The 20,836-nt window shown below is 40.3% G+C and overlaps 1 protein-coding gene and 1 non-coding gene across 3 annotated transcripts in view; one reads left to right on the forward strand and one right to left on the reverse strand.

Annotated features, from left to right (window-relative positions):
* RAB38 (RAB38, member RAS oncogene family) overlaps positions 1-20,836 on the reverse strand; it is a 150,994-nt gene that overhangs the window by 66,049 nt on the left and 64,109 nt on the right. Inside the window, exon 3 of one of the 2 annotated variants that reach the window (XM_064577118.1) lies at positions 10,285-11,172. The exons of the other annotated variant lie outside the window; for it this stretch is intronic. Within the exon in view, the coding sequence (XP_064433188.1) occupies positions 11,020-11,172 (153 nt within the window). The 3' untranslated portion in view covers positions 10,285-11,019. Of the gene's footprint in view, positions 1-10,284; positions 11,173-20,836 lie in introns of those variants that run through there. 2 annotated transcript variants of the gene reach the window in all.
* LOC123858072 (U6 spliceosomal RNA) lies at positions 6,137-6,243 on the forward strand. The gene has a single exon (XR_006794035.1). It is a non-coding gene; the product is annotated as a U6 spliceosomal RNA (small nuclear RNA).

Raw genomic sequence — 20,836 nt, forward strand, 5'->3', positions numbered from 1 at the left:
AGAGTGCCTTCTAACTCTCTTCATAATTAATTTGCTTTTATTCATTAATAATTCCTTATGTTAAATGTTCCCTGTCTGTTTCTCTACTGAACCTTAACTGATATATCCATGAAATATACATCTTAAAAATCAGTCCCATCTAAACCTATAGTCATATAAAATATGGTCCCATGGAGGCATATTGAAAATAAAGTCTTTTGAGTAAGCTTGTCTTGAGTTTGAGGACTGGCTCTGTCACTTGCTAACTGTGTGACCTTTGGAGAGTCTCTAAATATCTCTCTGATTAGGAGTCTCTAAATATCTCTGTTGCTATGGAGATTAAGTAGCGTATGCACATCTCTGGCACAAAGTCAGTACCAAATTAATGGTATTTTAAATAATAATTCACTATGAGGATTTTTCAGTACCTGTGATTGAGCATTATTCCTTCTCTCATATTCAAGTGACTGTATCCCCCATAGCCTCACTGTAAATCTTTGTGTAATTATGTCTAAATAAAGCATTTCTAAATGTAGCTTAAGTTTTGCTCTCACTTTGTTTCTTTTACCAAAGATTATAGTTGAATATCACTTCTGTTAAAATTAATCAGTATTTAAGGCACTTATCAAATTCCTTCTTATGTTTCTTTTGGGAGATTCTATGACCCCACATTTCGTTTTCACAAGTCTTTTATTTTCCATCCTTCTTTGATCCCACTCAATATTCTCCCTCTCTCTCTGAAAGAGAGATTCCTGCAACATACTTTATGGACTTTTAAGAATAATTACCTCCTGATTTTTATAGGCAAACACCATCTGGTTAAAGCATTTTATATTAATTTTTAAATGTCAATTTAAATACAACATGTGATATGATGTATCTATTAGAACTTCCTCTACAGTAGGGCACCTGGGTGACTCAGTTGGTTAAGCGACTGCCTTCGACTCAGGTCATGATCCTGGAGTCCCTGGATCGAGTCCCGCATCGGGCTCCCTGCTCGGCAGGGAGTCTGCTTCTCCCTCTGACCCTCCCCCCTCTCATGCTCACTCTCTCTCTCATTCTCTCTCTCTCAAATAAATAAATAAATAAATCTTAAAAAAAAAAAGAACTTCCTCTACAGTAATTTCACAACGTCATCTAGTCCCCAAAAGTATTTATGTGATTTATTTTTATTCTGTAACCAACTTGTCACTATTTATCTATTTATTTTGGGGATACTGACTGTTTAGTTATTATTAGCATAAAGCACCTGTTCTTCCATCAACTATGTCTTTACATATTTCCCTATTAGAAGACTATTTGAAGTAAAGCTTCCAATGCCTATAAGAGTCTTCCATTTAAGTGGGAGCTGTTATTGTAAATAAACATTATGGTCAAGAACATGGACTAGGAGGACCATGTACACAGACACATTGGGTACAAGTCTTAACTCCCCCTTTTTTATTCAAATATAATTAACATATAGTGTTATATTAGTTGCAGGTATACAGTATGATTTAACAATTCTGTACATTTCTCAGTGCTCATCATGATAAGTAAACTCTTAATGTCTTCTATTTCACCGTCCCCCATGCCACCCACCTCCACTCTGGCAACCACTGCTTTGTTCTCTGGATTTAAGAGTCTGGTTTGTTTGTTTCTTTGTCTCCTCTTTTCCTTTCTTTGTTCATTTATTTTGTTTATTAAATCCAAATACGAGTAGGATCATATGGTATTTGTCTTTCTCTGACTTATTTCACTTAGCATTATACTAATTCCATCCTTGTCATTGCAAATGGCAAGATTTCATTCTTTTTTGTGGCTGAATATATTCCATTGTGTGTGGGTGTGTGTGTATATATACACACTGCATCTTTTCTACCCATTCATCTACCGATGGACAGTTGAGTTGCTTCCATAATTTGGCTATTGTAGTGCTGCAATAAACATAGAGGTGCACATATTTTTTTTTTGTTATTTTTGTTATTTATTTTTTTAATTTTATTTTATCTTATTATGTTATGTTAGTCACCATACAATACATATCTTTTTTAAATTGGTGCTTTCATTTTCTTTGGGTAAATACCCAGTAGTGGAATTACTGCACTCAATTGGTAATTCTTTTTTTTTATTTTTTGAGGAAATTCCACGTTGTTTCCCATAGTGGCTATGCCAGTTTGCATTCCTACCAATAGTGCATGAGGATTCCTTGTTCTCTACGACCTTGCCAACACTTGTTGTTTCTTGTGTTTTTTTATTTTAGCCATTTTGAGACATGTAAAGTGACATCTTGTTGTGGTTTTAACTTGCATTTCCCTGACAATTATTGATGAATAGCCAAACCAATCTTAAGAAAGAAAAACAAAGCTGGAACAATCCCAGATTTCAAGATATACTACAAAGCTGTAGTAATCGAAACCATATATTACTGGCACAAAAATAGACACATAGATCATTGAAATAGAATAGAGAGTCCAGAAATAAATCCATGATTATATGGTCAGTGAATCCACAACAAAGGAAGCAAAAATATACAACGGAAAAAAGTCTCTTCAACAAATGATGTTGGGAAAACTGGACAGCTATATGCAAAAGAATGAAACTGGACCACTTCCTTACACCATACCCAAAAATAAACTCAAAATTGATTAAAGACCTAAGTTAGAGACCTGAAACCATACAATTCCTAGAAGGAAACATAGGCAGTCATTTCTTTGTCATCAGCCATAGAAACATTTTTCTAGATTTGTTTCCTTTGGGAAACAAAAGAAAAATTAAACTATTGGGACTACATCAGAATAAAAAGCTTTTGCACAGCGAAGGAAGCCATCAACAAAACAAAAAGGCAGCCTACTGAATGTGAAAAGATATTTGCAAATATATACAAAAGGGGTTGATATCCAAAATATATAAAGAACTTATACAAATGAGCTCACAAAACCACACAAATAATCCAAATTAAAAAACAGCAGAGGACCTGAATGGACTTTTTCTAAAGAGGACATACAGATGGCGAACAGACACATAAAAGATGCACAACATCACTAGCTCCACTTATAATGACCATGTGGCCATATTAGTTGGGGGCGTCTGAGTTACAAGTGGCAGAAAATTAACTCAATCTGCCCTGAACAGAGAAACCAAAGAGGGATTTATTGCATCATGCAAGTTAAAGGTTAAGCCAGGATTCAGGCACAGCTGGGCTAAGGGACTCAGATCAGGTTTTCATTTCTTCCTGCTCTCCTTTCTCTCATTCTTGACTCTTCATCCATATTGGCATGTGCTCACCTAACTGTCACACGTCCTGTGGTGTGAGAAAATTATGACCATTTCCCATGGCCCCCTTTCTTAAAGCTTTGGAGGGGAAGGCTCAAGAGAGAACTTTGAGTGGTTTAGTTGAATCACTAGCACACCCCTAGATCTGTTACTTTAGCAAGGAAGAATGAGGTACTCTGATTAGCCCACTGTGGCCAAAACGGCAGATACATTGACTAAAAATCCCATCCAGAATCATCTGATATATGTGGCCATTGTTCTCTGTCATCCCATATTCTTATCCATAAATCGTGAAATCACCCACCACCCCCATAGGGAGATCATGGTGATGAAATGGCATTTTGTTTGGAAAAGATATAAGACCTGAGCAATACATAATTATTAACATTTATTATAATAATAAAATAAAAATGAAGACTGTCATGTAGTAGAGACAGAAACAACCTTTTTTTGATCCATAACCATATCTTTTGCTTGTCTTGTTAACCCATCCCCATCTCCCCAAGGAAATAGCAAAACTAAAAGAGCAGGGACCCATAACTTTTAGTCCTCATGTTTCCATGACAACAACTATCACAGAGAAAGGAAAGAAACTAACATAGAGTAAGCACTATGCATTGTAGTAGAGACTTTGACATGGGATCTACTTAAACACACCAATTGCAGCAACTTGTTCAGAGCAGTCACTTGATAGCTGTTTGATTCAGTTCAGGGAATACAAATTGACTGATGTTATACATCTGGTGTAAAGTAACTTTTTAAAAGTGCAGTCCAAGAAAAAAACGGAAAACAGTGTATTGTATTAGAAGTAATAGAATGCTTTGATATTTCACATTTAGAAAAAAAACACTTTCATAAGCTTTCTTTAAGCCCTTTTATAAGAACATTTTGTTCTAATAGAAAGCATAATCTGGGCCAGTTGGAAATTTGAATTCCAGAGTCTTATGTCTATCATTAATTACAGTTTCAAGGAGTACATTGCATTTAGGAATATACTAAGGCCTGGGCCTGGGGATTGATATTCCAAAAATCAATACAATTGAATAAAATAAGTTGGTTTGTTGAAATAGAAATTTTCAGACCGATCAAGTGAGATGGTGTGTATATACTTCCCAGACATATTTTGTCCTCATCTTTGAGAGTTACCTAAGCTTAGTCCATCAGCCCCTCTGACTTTTTTGCTGGGATTTCTTACACTCCTTTCTAATATTGGGGAATATTCTGTGCCTGGGGAGCCCAGAAAACAAAGGATATTTTCATACCCAAACAGCTCAGATGCAGCTGAATCCAAATCCAGGTATAACCCTAGTTCCAGCATCAGAGAGCAAGTCATGAATTCAGAAATGAAGACTACCCTGGCAGATGACAGCAGTGGTAAAGGCCACCTCATGAGATTCCTTCCCCAGGGACTAACAGCAAGACAGTTCTCCATGGAGGGTCAAGATAATGCACTGGGGGAAACGATAACCCACACCGCTTTTTCCTACAGCCCTAGTTTTTTCTTACAGCGACTTTATTATTTATTTGCATATCATACATTTCACCCATTTAAAGTATACCATTCAATGGATTTTCATAAATTCATAATGTTGTGCGAGGATCACCACAACCAATTTTATTTTTTAAAGATTTTATTTATTTGACAGAGAGAGACACAGTGAGAGAGGCAACACAATGGGAGGAGTGGGAGAGGGAGAAGCAGGCTTCCTGCCGAGCAGGGAGCCCGATGTGGGGCTCGATACCAGGACTCTGGGACCATGACCTGAGCCGAAGGCAGACACTTAACGACTGAGCCACCCAGGCACCCCACCACAATCAATTTTAGATCATTACCACCACCCATAAGAGAAAACCTATACCCTTTAGCAGTCACACCTAATCCCCTTAAGCTTGGGCAACCACAAATCTCCTTTCTATCTCTATAGATTTGTTATTGTCCTAATTTTGATACTTCCAAAAATATCTGCCATTTTTATATGACAGCTTTATTCCCACTACTTGGATTTAATAAATAACTAAGCAGACAGAATTGTATCATAATAACCACATGTATCAATTATGTGATATGGTTTAGGCGCTATGCTAAGTGTTTTTCATGTATTATCACAAGAGGACATCACCTCTCCCAATACGTAAGAGAGGTGCTTAGTAGTGTCTGGCATATGGTAAGCTCTATTGGCATTTCCTGGGCTGACTATTGTGCTCAGTATTCAGAACATTGCCCCCACCAGAAATCTAAGAGGAGACAGTTTAGCGTCACAGTTAAGAGCAGGGAGGGACATTGTGATTATGCTCCCGGGGTTGGAATCCTTGCCTTTTCAGTCTGTAGCTGTGTGAGTTTTGGCAAGTGGCTCAGTATCTCTGTCCTTCAATTTCTACATATATAAAATGATTAGATGAGTAATTCCATGTCGTGGGGATTAAATGACATAATAAAGGAAAGCTCACGTATCAGTGACTGTCCCATAGTATGTATTCTATAAATAACAGTATATATATCACTATAATGTAGCATGTGAGTGATGATAGTCAAGAGCTAAGCAAGTGTGGAAAGAGATTTGAATTACTTATAGAGACCTACAAGGCTACAAGGCTGTGCCATTATGCCAATCCTTGAAGAATGGGTAGGATTTCCAGGCCAAAAAAGGGCAAAGAATATTGTAAACAGCAGGAAATGCTAGCTGAACAAAATAGTCTAGTATGGCTAGATCTGGTGTTTTAGGAAGAGAATGGTAGACACATATATTCTATTTCCTTAAACATAATTGGAGCTGCAGTCCCTGCATTTAAAAACAACTTATGTTTTTAGAAGAGATATCTGGGTTTGGATATTTGACTTCTCTCTTGATACCTGGTAAATTGTTTACATATTTGAGTTCCTACCTTAAGATCTGAGAACACGGTGCTCACCTCAGCAGCCCATATACTAAAATTGGAACGATACAGAGAAGATTAGCACAGTGTCTGTGCGGGAATGACATGCAAAATTGTGAAGCATTAGATATTTTAAATATTATAGGATCCTCTTGCAGAAAAAAATAAAAATAAAAATAAAAGATCTGAGACCACGACTTAGTCGTTTATATCTCCAGAGAAGTGCCTAACCGAGTGCTGGGAATATAGTCATTGTTCAATAAATATTTGTTGAGGGAGTAAGGGAATCAAATCAACGTATTCTCATTTTGAAGACTGTAAATAACAATATTCTGTGGTGGATTAGGGTTAGAAGGCAGTTCTAATCTTACCATGCATATTCTAGACACCACATTTCAGTGGATGTTTAGAAAGAAAAACAGTGAGAGATTCCATGGTAATGAAAATTTCTGCCTGGATGATCTGATGTTTTAGGAACTATTAGCAGTTGAAACTCAATCAAAAATGAAAAACCCTTGGGGCGCCTGGGTGGCTCAGTTGGTTAAGCGACTGCCTTCGACTCAGGTCATGATCCTGGAGTCCCGGGATCGAGTCCCACATCGGGCTCCCTGCTCAGCAGGGAGTCTGCTTCTCCCTCTGACCCTCCTCCCTCTCATGCTCTGTCTCTCATTCTCTCTCTCGCAAATAAATAAAATCTTAAAAAAAAAAAAAAAAGAAAAACCGTTGGGGCACCTGGGTGGCTCAGTCAGTTAAGCGACCGACTCTTGATTTCGGCTCAGGTCATGATCTCAGGGGGGTGATCCAGCCCCGCGTTGGGCTCTGTGGTCAGTGTGGAGTCTGCTTGTCCCTCTCCCTCCCTCTGCTTGCACTCTCTCTCTCTCAAATAAATAAATAAATAAAATGTTTTTAAAAATGAGAATCTCTTAATTGGGAGATGATCCTTGGAACCACTGGCAGAGGAGTAGAGAAGCAAGACAGGAAAGGAAAACAAAAATGTTGTGATAATGAGCAAGTCACCACTGTGTGAAACTTTGCCTCAATTCCAGTGGGGACCTCTGAGAGCTCATAGAGTAAACCTCAGATTTATCTCACCTGAGGAGGGGAGGACTCTTAAGGCCTTACCTCTCTGTTTGTCAGCCTCAGATGAGACTGCTCCTGGAGGTGCTAACTCTGTGGCACTCTGGTCTGTCCAGCATGCAAGACAAATACACCCCATGCATCAGGAGAATGCTCTCTGGTAGAGTTGCACGGGATTACAATTGGAAGCCACGTGCTGAGGGGACATGGGCATTTCCTCTCTATTGTCTACCAAGTCCATGCCTTGCATCTCAGATTCACTTATGCCGCATGTTAAGTTCAGTCTGTCCTTTCACTGATTTTTTAGGGAAGTTTGGTCATAATTCTGCGCACGAGAGAGAAATAGAGAACTTATAACAAAGGCTTGGTAGGACAAGCTACAATCTCCACTGTTGTAGTTAGGATTCCTGAGATGATAATTGATACTCAGCATTTCCCTCCTTTACCACTTCCATTCCCCTGACCAACCCACTCCTAGGCTAGGGTCCTGTGTGGGGCAATAACTCAGTTTTATTCCTGAAAGTAGGAGTCCCTGGTTATATGTCCTCATCAAGATGTTATCAGCGCAATTACTGTCAGTTCTCACTAGGCATGGAAGCATCAAGAAGCACCCCAATGAGTCCCATGATTTCCAGGCTCATCCCTCCCCATTCATTATTTAGCAGCAACCCTATCCTCTTGGTAATCAGGATGAATTAGCCCTGCCTGTGTTGTAACACCTTCTCCAACAACAGGCCTGTAGGCACGAGGAGGCAAAAATAATCAGGCAGCAGCTGAAGCTATAGATTTAGCCCAATCTTTACAGTGTCTCCTGGTAGAATTATCAAGACCTCTGACACAGCAGAACCTGGAGTTGTAATGAGGGAAAGCTCGCTTTCTTACGTTGGTTATTTAAGGTGAGAGTAGGAGGCTTCACTCCCACTCACAGCTTTGATGGTAGCTCTCCAGGACCCAGCACTAAATCTACTAACTTCATGTCAAAGGAGTACCACACAGTGAATCTTAACCATGTTGGTGTCATTCTCAGTGAAACACAGCATACTTACAATCTCAAATCTGGTACAGAGAAGAGCCACCACGGAGCTTCTCATTGATGCTGGTATCCCTTTGTGGGGACACTTCTTATTGTATTCATGAAGGGAGTGTCTTTGGGCTTTCCTGAGGAACATAATCAGCTGGTAGTTTCTCTGACATCACAAAATAAATACATTATAATATGCCCACCTCTCTGAGACCTTGGAACTCTCCTTTAATACTTTGCCAAGGTAGTTCTGGCATCTCCACATCATTTATTCTAGGCCAACATTGTTTCCAAGCTTCAAAGAGCTATTCTAGTAGCACACTCGGATCATCTCCAAGTTCACTTGCCAGAATGTTAAAAATTAACTCATTAAAGAGTGCTCTCATAGAAATAGATTATCTATCATCTGGTGCTACATTCTGTCCTCCCTGATTGCATCTCAAGACCAAATCAGGAACATTCTCCAGATTCCTACCAGTACTTATTAGCCAGGCTCTGTAGTTCATTTGATTAATAATCCATTTCATCCTGCAGTACACAACTTTGATACTTTTCTACTCAGTTCATACTGAGACTTGATCTTAGTTATTTGTCTAAAAGCAATGAGGGCAGAACTTGAGAATGAAAAGCATCACCTTATAAAACATCCTACTCAGGTGGAGCATTGATGTGGCAAGTAGCTGTTCTCCCCTAGGAAAGGGTAAGGGCCTATTTTTCTGGACCACAGTTTCAGAAGAATCTTTGGGGTCAAGACTCCTAAGAGCATCTATCCAAATATCTCCTTCTATATTGCAGTGTCTGACTCCTTTCCTGCAAGAATTCTGATTTTAGTGGAGGAGACTTGCTAGCTCTGTGAAGTCAGTCTCCTTTAAAAGTCTGTTTCTCCTAAAATCAAATCTTAGGCCTGATTTTCAGCAGCCATCCTCTCTATCCTGTAGCTGAAGGAAAGGAAGACATTTTGATTGTTGTTTGGAGGTCTTCAAGCTTTTACACAACACTCATCCTGAGATGAGTGTTAGCTGACTCAAGCCTATAAGGTTTCCTCCTGCAGAGTTTCTGGAAGTTAACTGACTCTACAATCTCATGTCTTTTGAACACAAGAGCAATAGACTTTCTTTCCATCTATAGTCTATCCCAATCCACCTGATGACAGTCTTAGTAATTATGGTGCTACATCTTGCTAGGGATTAGTTCCACCTCATTGTTTACCAGCAAAGGGGTCCTTGCTACCACTTGGGCACTGAATGATTCAGTTCAAGATGCTGGTGTTGAGAATCTGCTTCTTAGGCCATCTTTGTCCCAGCTAAATTAGGCTGGGTTTGGGCTCCCCCATAAGACCCTGAAACAAGGATTTGAGTGAAAGTAGTTTATTTGGGATGTGAACCCAGGAAGGACCAGTAGAGGAAGTGAGGAAAAAAGAAAAGGAAGCCTGTACAGGATGAGTCAGATGGAAGGTTTCCCCTGTGAGAACCAGGGGCTTATTCCCACTGGGGACTTTCTTTTTCTGTTTAAAGATTTTTTATTTTTTTATTTATTTGACAGTGAGAGAGACAGCAAGAGAGGGAACACAAGCAGGGGGAGCAACAGAAGGAGAGGGAGAAGCAGGCTTCCCACGGAGCAGGGAGCCCGATGTGGGGCTTATCACAGGACCCTGGGATCACGACCTGAGCCAAAGACAGGCACTGAACGAATGAGCCACCCAGGCGCCCCTCAGTGCTGCCATTCAATGCCATTAAAAAGTAGTAGCTACCCACAGCATCTCAGCACCATAACCATTGTGTAAACCAAAATATTACCATGCATATTTTAGTCATTTCTTTGCATGTCAATGGGTGTGGTACTTTCTTGACCAGAAGATATGATAATATATCCTTCTGTTTAACCAAGAAAATATAGATACACTGCTTGGCCTAAATGCTGATATGAACAATAGACAGACTCATCTCAGTATAATAGTGCCCAGAAGTTCCTTTAAGTGTATGTTTCTCATCCCCTTTCTGAAACAAAATTTTAGAAATGGGTCTTGAGAACCATGGATACACAGTCAAAGAAAAAAATCATAATACTAAGACACAGCCTTTTCAGAAATAGGGAAACAACATCTTTTAATGTTTTATTTTCCACTTGTGGAAATATATATAATATATATTACATGAACAGAAGAGTCCCACAGCTTGAGTCAGAGAAAGCTAATAGAAAGGCACATAGGGAGGCAGGTCTTTTCATACAGATTTCAGTTAAGCCAACATTTAGGGCATGGGGAGTGACAACAAAAGCCACAAAAACACAGGAAACCTGTGTACATGACTCTGAAGGGCTAAATCAGGAGATGACTCTTCGGTCTGTTGAAAATGGACGTCATCTCTGGAGAAAAAACTGTTTCTACTTAATAGGCCTGTCAGCCCAGCAAAGAATGTATTGAAATCTGGACAAAGGCACCAGGGAGCAAAGTGAAAGCCAGGGCTTAACTTGACAGCTAGTCTGCTCCTCTCCCCTTTCTCTTTAAGACCTGAGGCCTTGGCTGATTTCAAGAAGCAAGTAACAGGGCCAATGCTGGCCCTGCAGAACTGTGGTTGGCTACAAGACAGAATTTTTTAACAGACTAAATATTTAACAAGCCTGTAAACACTGTGCTGATGCTGGGAAAAACATAACAAAGAACATTTGCTATTTTTCTTTCTTAAAGGAAAGGTACCAGCATAGATCTTTGGCTTGCCACACGTATATCCCTATCCTGACATTTACTCAAATTGGTAAGAATTGAGACATGAGATAATGGGATTATTTCTGTCAGATGCCAGCAAAGAAGCCTACTAGGATTTGGCACAGCTGGAGCAGCTGACAATCTTGGGCGACGTGAGATGGGGCTTCACGATGTCCGGCTCAATGGACTCCATTAGGTCACACTCGTTTGCAAGTATATGTTTCACCAGGCATCTAGAGGCTTCATCAATGTTGATATTCTCCTACAGAGGGGAAAAAAACAAACAGCCTTTCTTATCAATATTCTAAAATAATGCTGGAGCAGGGACCTATATGTGACAAAGGGCAATATTTTTTGGCAATTCATTTAAATACCTCTTCTATACCTTACCCATTTATCCTCTTTCTATCCCCCTCACTCTCATTCCTTCCAAGACCTTACTTTTTAGTCCTTCACAAAAGCAAACATACTTGTTTTGTCCCTTAGGAGAAACAGTGTTTGGTGGGCTCACTTACTTTTAGTAGGCTGAATTTAAGTTAGAGGGCAATTTTCTTATTTTTACATACTCTTACACTATAGCATAATATTATGTAAGACACATAAGTCTTAGGGGTTAACTTAGGTTCATAATTGCCCTCTGCCACATACTACTTTTGTGACCTTGATAGGAAATAGGAATAATAAGACACCTCTTCTAGTGGTCAGCAGTGATTTCACAAGTATTTTCTGGCTGGCTGCCTTTTGATCAAATGGTAGGAGCGCACTGCTCTGAGCTCTTTGGAGTCAGTCATGGACATGTGACTTTCATTGGACAATGAAATGTGAGGGAAAATGACATGTCTCACTTTCCTATAGAAGTAATAAAAGGCAATTCTTTTCTCCCTACTTCTGTAATCATAGAAGTACAGAGATGGAAATTCTCTTGGCCTGGGTCTATGAATGAGGATCAAGAGGAGCCAAGTATCCCATGATGGTGTATGTAGCTGAGTGAAAATTATGACCTTGTTGTTTCAAGCCACTGAGATTTAGGATCATCACTGTGATATTCCCTAGACAATCCAGATGGATATAACTCTTCAAAGGAAAACATGAAATCAGAAATTTGAATATGTTTTCAAGAATAAAATAAGCTTCAATTTGGGGAAAACATGGAGCAAACATTTAAATCTAAAATACATTGTTTATTGAGGCACCTGGATGGCATAGTCAGTTAAGCATCCAACTCTTGGTTTCGGCTCAGGTCATGATCTCAGGATGGTGAGATCAAGCCCCACGTCAGGCTCTGTGCTCAGCACGGAGTCTGCTTGAGATTCTCTCTCCCTCCGCCCCTCCTGCTTGTGCTCTCTCTCTCTCTCACATACACACATAAATAAATAAATAAATAATCTTTTAAAAAATAAAATAAAATACATTGTTTACTCAGTTGCCCTAGATTAAATTGCTTTTTTTATCCCTCTGCTCATCAGAAAACTGAGAAATACAGAATATTTACTACTGGCATACTAAACAAAAAAACCTCAATCTCCAGTAAAGTCAAATTTGTAGAACCTCTCTGTTTCCTCATAGTCAATATAAAGAGATAAGGACTTTATCAAATTGTTTTTCTACAAGACCTTGTCCAGTCTGAAGTATAACTACCTATCTCTGAATTTTGTATGTATGTCAGAGTTGTTGATCTATTTTGAGGTCACCGCTTGAAGTCATACTACACGGGAAATGTAAGAGGTAGTGATGGTCTCCAAATGGTATCTATGGCTAATGGCATTAGATGTAAATATTCATTAGCATGTTCCTCATCCTTCAAGTCCAGTCCTGAGTTCACCTGCTACAAAAGCTTAAGGTAATTTTTGGACTTCCAGGAAATAGACTGATTATTTTCTCTCATTTACAGAGCTTTAGAGAAAATGCTTTTTCTAAATCTAAAACAAGGTAAAATTCTAGTTGTTTGTCATGTTCTTGGTGGTGGTGGTTTTTATACCAGACCAGAATTCATGTCTCTGAGCCTTCCATTCCTCATCTATGCAATGGTTTTGATGACAATACTTACTTAATAAAAAATTGCTTCTCCTTACAGGGGATAGTGGTCATTGGTGCTTGCACAATGTGTACATGCTGGGTACTTTATACACATAATCTTACTTAATCCCATTTAAAGCCCTATAAGGTAAGAGTCTGTTTTTTCTTACTGATCTTATTGTTATTGTTAGGCTGGGCCTAGGGATGGCCTTGCTACCTTTAGCTCAAGTATGTGCCTCATTCCATGGAAACCAGTCCACAGAGATCAGCTTCCTTCTGCCCTGTTTCCTACTGGGTGGGTTACTGTGCCTTCAAGTCATTGCCCATGCTTGGCATGCCTTCTGCCACTCTTCCTCTGCCTGGTATCATGCCCAGGGGTCACACTTGAACCATCTGCTCTCAGGCAGTAATCTGACCTAGACGGGGCCTGGCTTTTGGGAGAGACGCAGCTCAACGTCTGCTCTTGAGCCCAGTCACTTGTTTATGTGACCAATGAGAAGCCTGGTCCAGGTCCTCTACTGTCTCCAATTTTAGGAAAGTGCGAATGGGTAGCCTCACTCAGCCTTCCAGGCCTTGGCCTCATGGGCCAACACATTTCACTGAAGAAGTCCTACATTTGAGTGGTTTTGAAGTGCTTGCCCAGCCATTAATAAACCAACACTTGGGTTCCCATTTGGCTACTGCTTGTGTATAGGGAAGAAGACAACAAAATCTTACCTCAAATACCAAACATAGGATGTCATTATATCTGTTTACAGATAAGAAAACTTAAATTTAGGTAGATGAATGAGATAGGGAAACTAAAGGACTCCATAGAAATCTGCTTTGTGCTCCTTTTCCTGCTTCTATTCTTGATAAGACCTGCACCCCACCCCACTTTACACATGCCTCAGGATGCATACAGGGTATGTCCTCCTTGTAAGGGACCAGGAGTTAATGATTTCTCTAGAATAGATCACACCTAAGGTGAGGATGACCAGTCGAAGCTATCACATGCGTATTGCAGACATCTTGACACCAAGGACCCCTGGCTTCAAGGAATGACACCTGGGCTCTCATTTTTGTTTTAACCAGTTCCTGGATGCCTGAGGGCACGTACACCAGACCACTGACCTCAATAAAAACCCCCAGACCCTGAACAAAGACAAAACTCATGTTCCTTTTCTTTCCAAGTCTCCTGGACACTCCATCTATATCTGTTCACTCTATATCTTCAATAAACACTGCTCTCACCTCCTGCTGGCTCACATTTGATTTCCATCCTACAGCCAAAGACCCTCTGGGCTGGTCCTGAAGGACCCTCTCTGGGTCCCTGGACCTGGCCTGCCAGCATCATTAAGGAACTTCCCCAAGATCACGCAGTGGGTGGGTTGGGGCCAGACTCACACCTACATCTTTCTAACATCAAAGCATGGCTCTTACCATGCTATATTCCTTTCCAAGATTGTTTGGAAGATCAAGTGCAATAACAAATAAAAGTTATTACCACAGTGCTAGGACCAGTAGGTGCTAAATAAATCTTAGTTCCTTTCTCTTTCATACATTGGAAGAAAAACATGTGTATATGGTAGGAAAAACATTTTTTAAGCATTAAAATGGGCCCCCTTCACATACAATGTTAAGTTAAACTAGTCAGTAGTATTCTTTAAACCTCCACTCCTATATTAACATGACATTTAAGTAGGGTTTTCTTTCCTTTTTTTTTGTTTTTTTAAAGATTTTATTTATTTATTTGAGAGAGAGAGGATGAGAGACAGAGAGCACGAGAGGGAAGAGGGTCAGAGGGAGAAGCAGACCCCCCACCGAGCAGGGATCCCGATGTGGGACTCGATCCCGGGACTCTAGGATCACGACCTGAGCCGAAGGCAGTCGCTCAACCAACTGAGCCACCCAGGCGCCCCGGGTTTTCTTTCCTTAATGTGCAAAGTAGCAAAATCTAATGAGGTGAGTGAAATGCGAGTGTGGACAAATCTATGAATATTCATCAGCATTATAAGAAAGACAACAAAAACCGAAGCCCAATTCATGGCAGCCTAGCAGGATCATTTTAATAAAAGATAAGATGATGCTGCTGAAGTTGTTTGTGAAGTTTAACATACCTAGTAGAGGCTAATTGGTGTCAGGACTAGGACATGGGACCATGGGGGTTGGGGCTGTCAATAAAGGAAACCATCAGAGCCACGGAGTGTTAGTGCCTGCTTTCAGGTGGCGTATATATGAACAATATGAACAACATGGCAGCTCATGATGGCTGAGCGACATTCATTTGCCCATTCAACTGATATTATTCAGATTCCCACTAAGTAGTAGACATACAAAGAAAAAGATGATAAAATAAGTCCCATCCTTAACTGAGCTTAAACACTAGCAAGGTTTGTGTAAACAGCAGAGGTATACAATGAGGTTGGAAAAGGGCATCCGGCGCTAGATCACTGTAGAGCCTTGAATGCTAAGGGGGCCAGGTAGAGTCACTAAGGGTTTTCTGCAGGTGAAGTGTCAATAGACACAATATGATATGCATCCATGACTACACAGAACTGTACAGACTCTTAGCACTCCGTTTGATCAATTAATCTAACAGTGAGTATTTAATAAATATCTATCGATGAACCCCATGGTGCTGTTGCCATGGCATACCTAGTTCAGATTAGAAATTGAAAGAGGAAGCTTGGAAGAGGAGCAAACACTATTATTTACCACATGCATTCAACAAAAAGGCCTGACACGTAGTGTTTTGAGCACAGGCATGAAGCCAAACTTGACTTTGGAAGAATTACTTTAACCATTCTACATGTCTCAGCATCCTCATCTGTCAACAGGGAATTAAGAGATCTACTTTACAGGTGATTGTAAGTTAATACATATTCATATTTAGAACACATGAACTACTTAGACAAATACTCAGACAAGGGCATAGCATACACATTCAATAAATGTTATCACAATGTTCTCATTTAATCATCAGTAGAACACAAGAATGTGTGTTTTCTATTTCTTCATTTTGCACCTGAGGAGACAGGGTAATTGGCTGACCTCAAGACACATGCTAGTTAGTTGTGGGGCCAGGGGTGAGTCCAGGGAGAAGAAGACCCAACAGGAATACCTACCACAATATTTACCATATGCTTACAGAAAGCAAGGTAAAAATGTTGAGAGCACACGCTTGGAGACAGACCCTCGTCTCAGCTCCTCCAAAATAGTTCACCAAATAAATAAGGAACATTATGTTCAGAGCACATGTTTCCAGCATAAAAAAAGTAAGAGCATTCGGTCAGGACCTCCAGCAAAACTGATTTGTATTGCTGGTCCTACTGTCTTTCTATACACCATTGAGATCATAGCCAAGGGCCTAAACTTGGAGAAGGAATGGCAAGACAGAGCACACTTCCTCTCTCCTTCTGTCCATGGCTAGCATGGATAATCAAAGCCTGCCTGGTAGAACTACAAGCTCAGACCCTTTGGGCAATTATATTGCAATATAATTAACTGAGCTACTTGGCATCCAAGCGGACACAGCCAAGTCCACATTGTGTCGTGAAAACACATAGCTGCTGGCTTAATTGCAAAATATGACCTGGGAGTTTTTATTTGCATTTATTCTAGAGAGTAGTAACATCTCCAGGAAGAAATTTATATATTCCATGACTTTCAAGATATGTACACTTAGGGCACCTGGGTGGCTCAGTTGGTTAAGCAACTGCCTTCGGCTCAGGTCATGATCCTGGAGTCCCTGGATCGAGTCCCGCATCGGGCTCCCAGCTCGGCAGGGAGCCTGCTTCTCCCTCTGACCCTCTCCCCTCTCATGTGCTCGCTCTCTCTCATTCTCTCTCTCTCAAATAAATAAAATCTTAAAAAAAAAAAAGATATGTACACTTAGACTGAATCTGGATGATTTATTTATAAATTGCACTGTGACAAGATTGTCTATTGTGCAGACTGTGTTAGGTTTATGTGTGCTCATCTTTGTGCCTCTGTTCAGAACCTTTTCATTCATATCAGTAAGCATGTCTGAGAAAAAGGCTTAAAATTCCTAACAAAGCATTTTAGTAAAAACAAATGGTAGTAACTATTATTGTTGTTATTGTCTACTCCATGCTGAGCATATGGAGGTGCTTTAGTTATGAAATAATGCTCACATCCAATCCTCATAAAAATCTATTAAAAAGCTAATAGCTATATTTTAAAAGTAAAGAAACTTTAACCTTTAACAAAGTTAGGTAACTTGCCCAGAGCAGTATGTAATCTCAGTCAATCTGTCTATCCAGCTAAGATTGGCCAAATTCCACTTTCTATCCTGTTCCCACACATTACATTGCAGTGTCTCCCAGGATTAAGCAGTTATTAAAGTAGTTCTATTTCTAAATCAGTAGTTCTCAATCCTGGCTGCATATTCAAATCATTTGAAGAGTTAAAAAGAAAATCTATTGCTGGGGCCCTTCTCCCGGACATTGGGAGTCTGGGATGGAGCCCAGCATGGATATTTTTAAAAAGATTCTCCATTTCTTTATAACGTGCATCCAGATTTGAGACACACTTGTATAATTAAAAATGTCTTTAATGACACTTCTTTTTCTGGAAATATCATTTAATACAGAGATTTTAAGCTGTAGTGACTGTAATCTTCCTGTAAAGGATGGCATAGAAATCCATCTGAGGCTTTGGGTACTTGTCAGTTTTTTAATTAGCTCTTCAGAACATCTGTCTGGTGGCAAATTATTTAATCTCTGACCCCCGGTGCCAGAGAGCAAAAATATTCTAGCAGAAACCCTTCATATCTGCCTAGTTAGAAACTGGCAAAGAATTCATCCTCCTCTAATCTTCCCAAATGCATCAACCTCAAACAAAACACCAAATATACCAGGGGCTCTGAGGTTAGGGCACTAAATTCCTCAGCCCTGTGAAGTTTTAATTAGAGCAGATGGCCCCCAGGATAACACCACCATTGGAAGAAGTCTCACGCATAACAGGGGTTTTCAAATCCTTTCTCTAAGATTCAGTACTTGTTTATTGAGCACATAAGTGCTAAACAGTTTGCCTGCTTTCATTTGCTTTAGTTCATATCTAAATGGGGCGGGCAGAGCAGATACCTGTATCTTTCTCTGCTTTGTACTTCTCTCCTTCCTCACCCCTAATATCGCTCCCCCCATCCTTTTGATAACTGCTTCCTCCCAGTCATGAGCTTCTACTGGGGCTCCTCTAAACTGAGCCCTCTATCCCAGACATTGTCCTCAGGTTGGCATTTCATTTCATTTTCACAATAAAGCTGAGATGGGAGGCATTGCCCTCCTCTTATGGATGAGGTAAGTGAGGTGCACAGAGGCTAAATGACACACAGAGGTGTCCGGGACAGGAAGGGGCAGAACCTGGTTTCCAGCTCCAATCCTTGGAGCTTCTGTATTTTCTTTTCCTTCTTCCTGCTGACTTCTTAGAGGCTATGACCAACAGTTGGTTAGTGCCCAAGCAAAGGTCTGCCTGAATCCAAACCCCATGGCTTTACACTGGAGTATGCGCTTCAGATAAATCGGGTCCTCGTGATGTTCTATTGTCTAAAAGTCACTTTTAGTCTACCTAACACACTGGGAAGGACAGATGGAGCCATAATGACACTTCAATGACAGGACAGAGTCACAATGTTAGCATACAGATACTGGTGAAGAAGAGTAAAGTTCACAGGTAAAAGCAGTTCCAAAGACTGTATCCCTCTGATAAGCTCCCCCCTGCCCCACCATAGCCCTGCCTCAGCCCCTGTCCTCCAGACACTAGATGTCCAAGTTCATTTCCTACCCGGTTTCTCCCCTCTCCTCTGTAGCCCCGGGGGCCTCATACCTTACAGCTCTCTTCCCTGATCTGTCATCCCTCTAGCAGCCTCGGGAACCCCACCTCAGCCATGAAGTATCCCCAAGCTTGCCACTTCCCAGGGAAATCAGATATTACTAGTTCAACCTGCTCTCTTTGACACATACAGAAATCAAGGCAACAGGGAAGGAAAGTGACTTGCCTGGCATCATACAGACTACCTCTTGCTGTTTGCATACTTTCTTGTGTCTAGAAACATTATCTCTTCTGAGTAGCCTTCTCTCAGCACTATGAAATGTATCATCAGGGCTCCTTGGCACTTTCTATCTACCTGGCACTTACCAGTGCCTATCATCTGTGTCCTTAAAAATGGATTTTTATCTTATTATGTTTGTGTTCCTGGCTCCCAGCACAGTGTTTGGTGCATAAGAAGTCTCTAAACAAGATACCAAAGTTAGCTGACACCTGTGGAAACTTAGTGACCATTATGTACTTTACCTTAATGAACTAAGCTAATCCTCACAAAAACTCAGGTGAGGAAACCGAGGGATGGAGAGTTTAAAATTTTTCCTGGGGTCACACAGCTAGCAAGTCAAACTTTCAGCACCTGGTTCCACAGCCCATTCTTAGATCCTTCTCTGACCCCTGAAAAGTCAACGCTATTAAACCGCAAAGTCTGACTGGAGCCCCAGAGCCCTTGCTCTTAACCTGCTGCACCACACTCCTCTCTATAAATGTCTGTGGAGAGAATGAAGACGCAAGTCTCCTTGCTGCATAGCCAGTGCTTTCTCTCTAAATTTCAAAAATTATGAACAAGCAGATGCAATGTGGTATGTTTGGCCCACGGGTATTTATTTATTTTTAACTGTAAATGTCTTTCAATGGCACATATGCACACTCTCCAGTTTGCCACCTACCTTACTCATCTCCTTAACTACCTGGCTCCTGGAGGAATGTGAGTTCACCATCCCTATCTCTTCTCCCACACCAGAGGCAGTACCGACTGCCAGGGACCTAATCAATACGGACAACACTAGTACCAGCCAGGCACAGTTCCCAAGATTTTTCTTAGAGTTTACCACTCTTGTGATACATTGCCAATTTCAATAGTAATGCATGACTTACCACTAATGGCTATAAAGAATCAGAGCATTCCTAGATTTTGCCTCTATTAACGTTTGGCTTTAATATAGTGTTTTGTTTTTTTTTAATTTCCCTCACTGTGAGTCCTATACTGAAACAGTGATAGAGTACCAATAATCAGTCTTGAAAAGAAAATAAACATAAGCATAAAAACTATCATTTTGCCAGACTTTATAAACCCCATTAATGAAGACATAGCAGCCTTCAGTTGCAATACTTTCTCATACATCAGTTTGAGAAGAAAAATGGCCCATCAGACACAAAATATTAATAGTAATATTTGCTAACACATATAGAACATTTACTATTGAACACTTAGTCGAGTACTATGCTATGTATGCTTCATGAATAACCTCATTTCACCCTGAGTACATGCTGGGAGGTGGATATATTATTAATCTATTTTACAGATTAGAAGACTGGGACACATATCGGATAAGCTGTGTGTCCACAGGATTTGCTGGACTTCTCAAGTCAAGTTAAAGTCACATTTATCGAGTGATAACTATGAGCAGAGATTATCTATTTAATAATTCATTTTTGGCATAATCAAATGCTTTCATTCTGGCACCTCCAGGTACCAAGTCTGAGGCTTGAGACTGGAACATTGTTGTCCCAGAAAGCAGCAGGATATAATGTAAAAAGAAAGCTTTGAAATCGGAGGGGGAGACGAACCATGAGAGACTATGGACTCTGAGAAACAAACTGAGGGTTCTAGAGTGGAGGGGGGGAGGGGGGTGGGTTAGCCCAGGGATGGGTATTAAAGAGGGCACATACTGAATGGAGCACTGGGTGTTATACGCAAACAATGAATCATGGAACACTACATAAAAAACTAATGATGCAGGGAGGAGCAAGATGGCGGAGGAGTAGGAGACCTAAATTTTGTCTGGTCCCAGGAATTCAGCTAGATAGGAATCAAACCATTCTGAACATCTACAAACTCAACAAGAGATCAAAGAAGAGAATAG

The sequence above is a fragment of the Mirounga angustirostris genome, unplaced genomic scaffold (genome assembly GCF_029215605.1).
Source record: "Mirounga angustirostris isolate CCGP_5_RB_7025 unplaced genomic scaffold, mMirAng1.0.hap1 SCAF_13, whole genome shotgun sequence".
NCBI lineage: Eukaryota > Metazoa > Chordata > Mammalia > Carnivora > Phocidae > Mirounga > Mirounga angustirostris.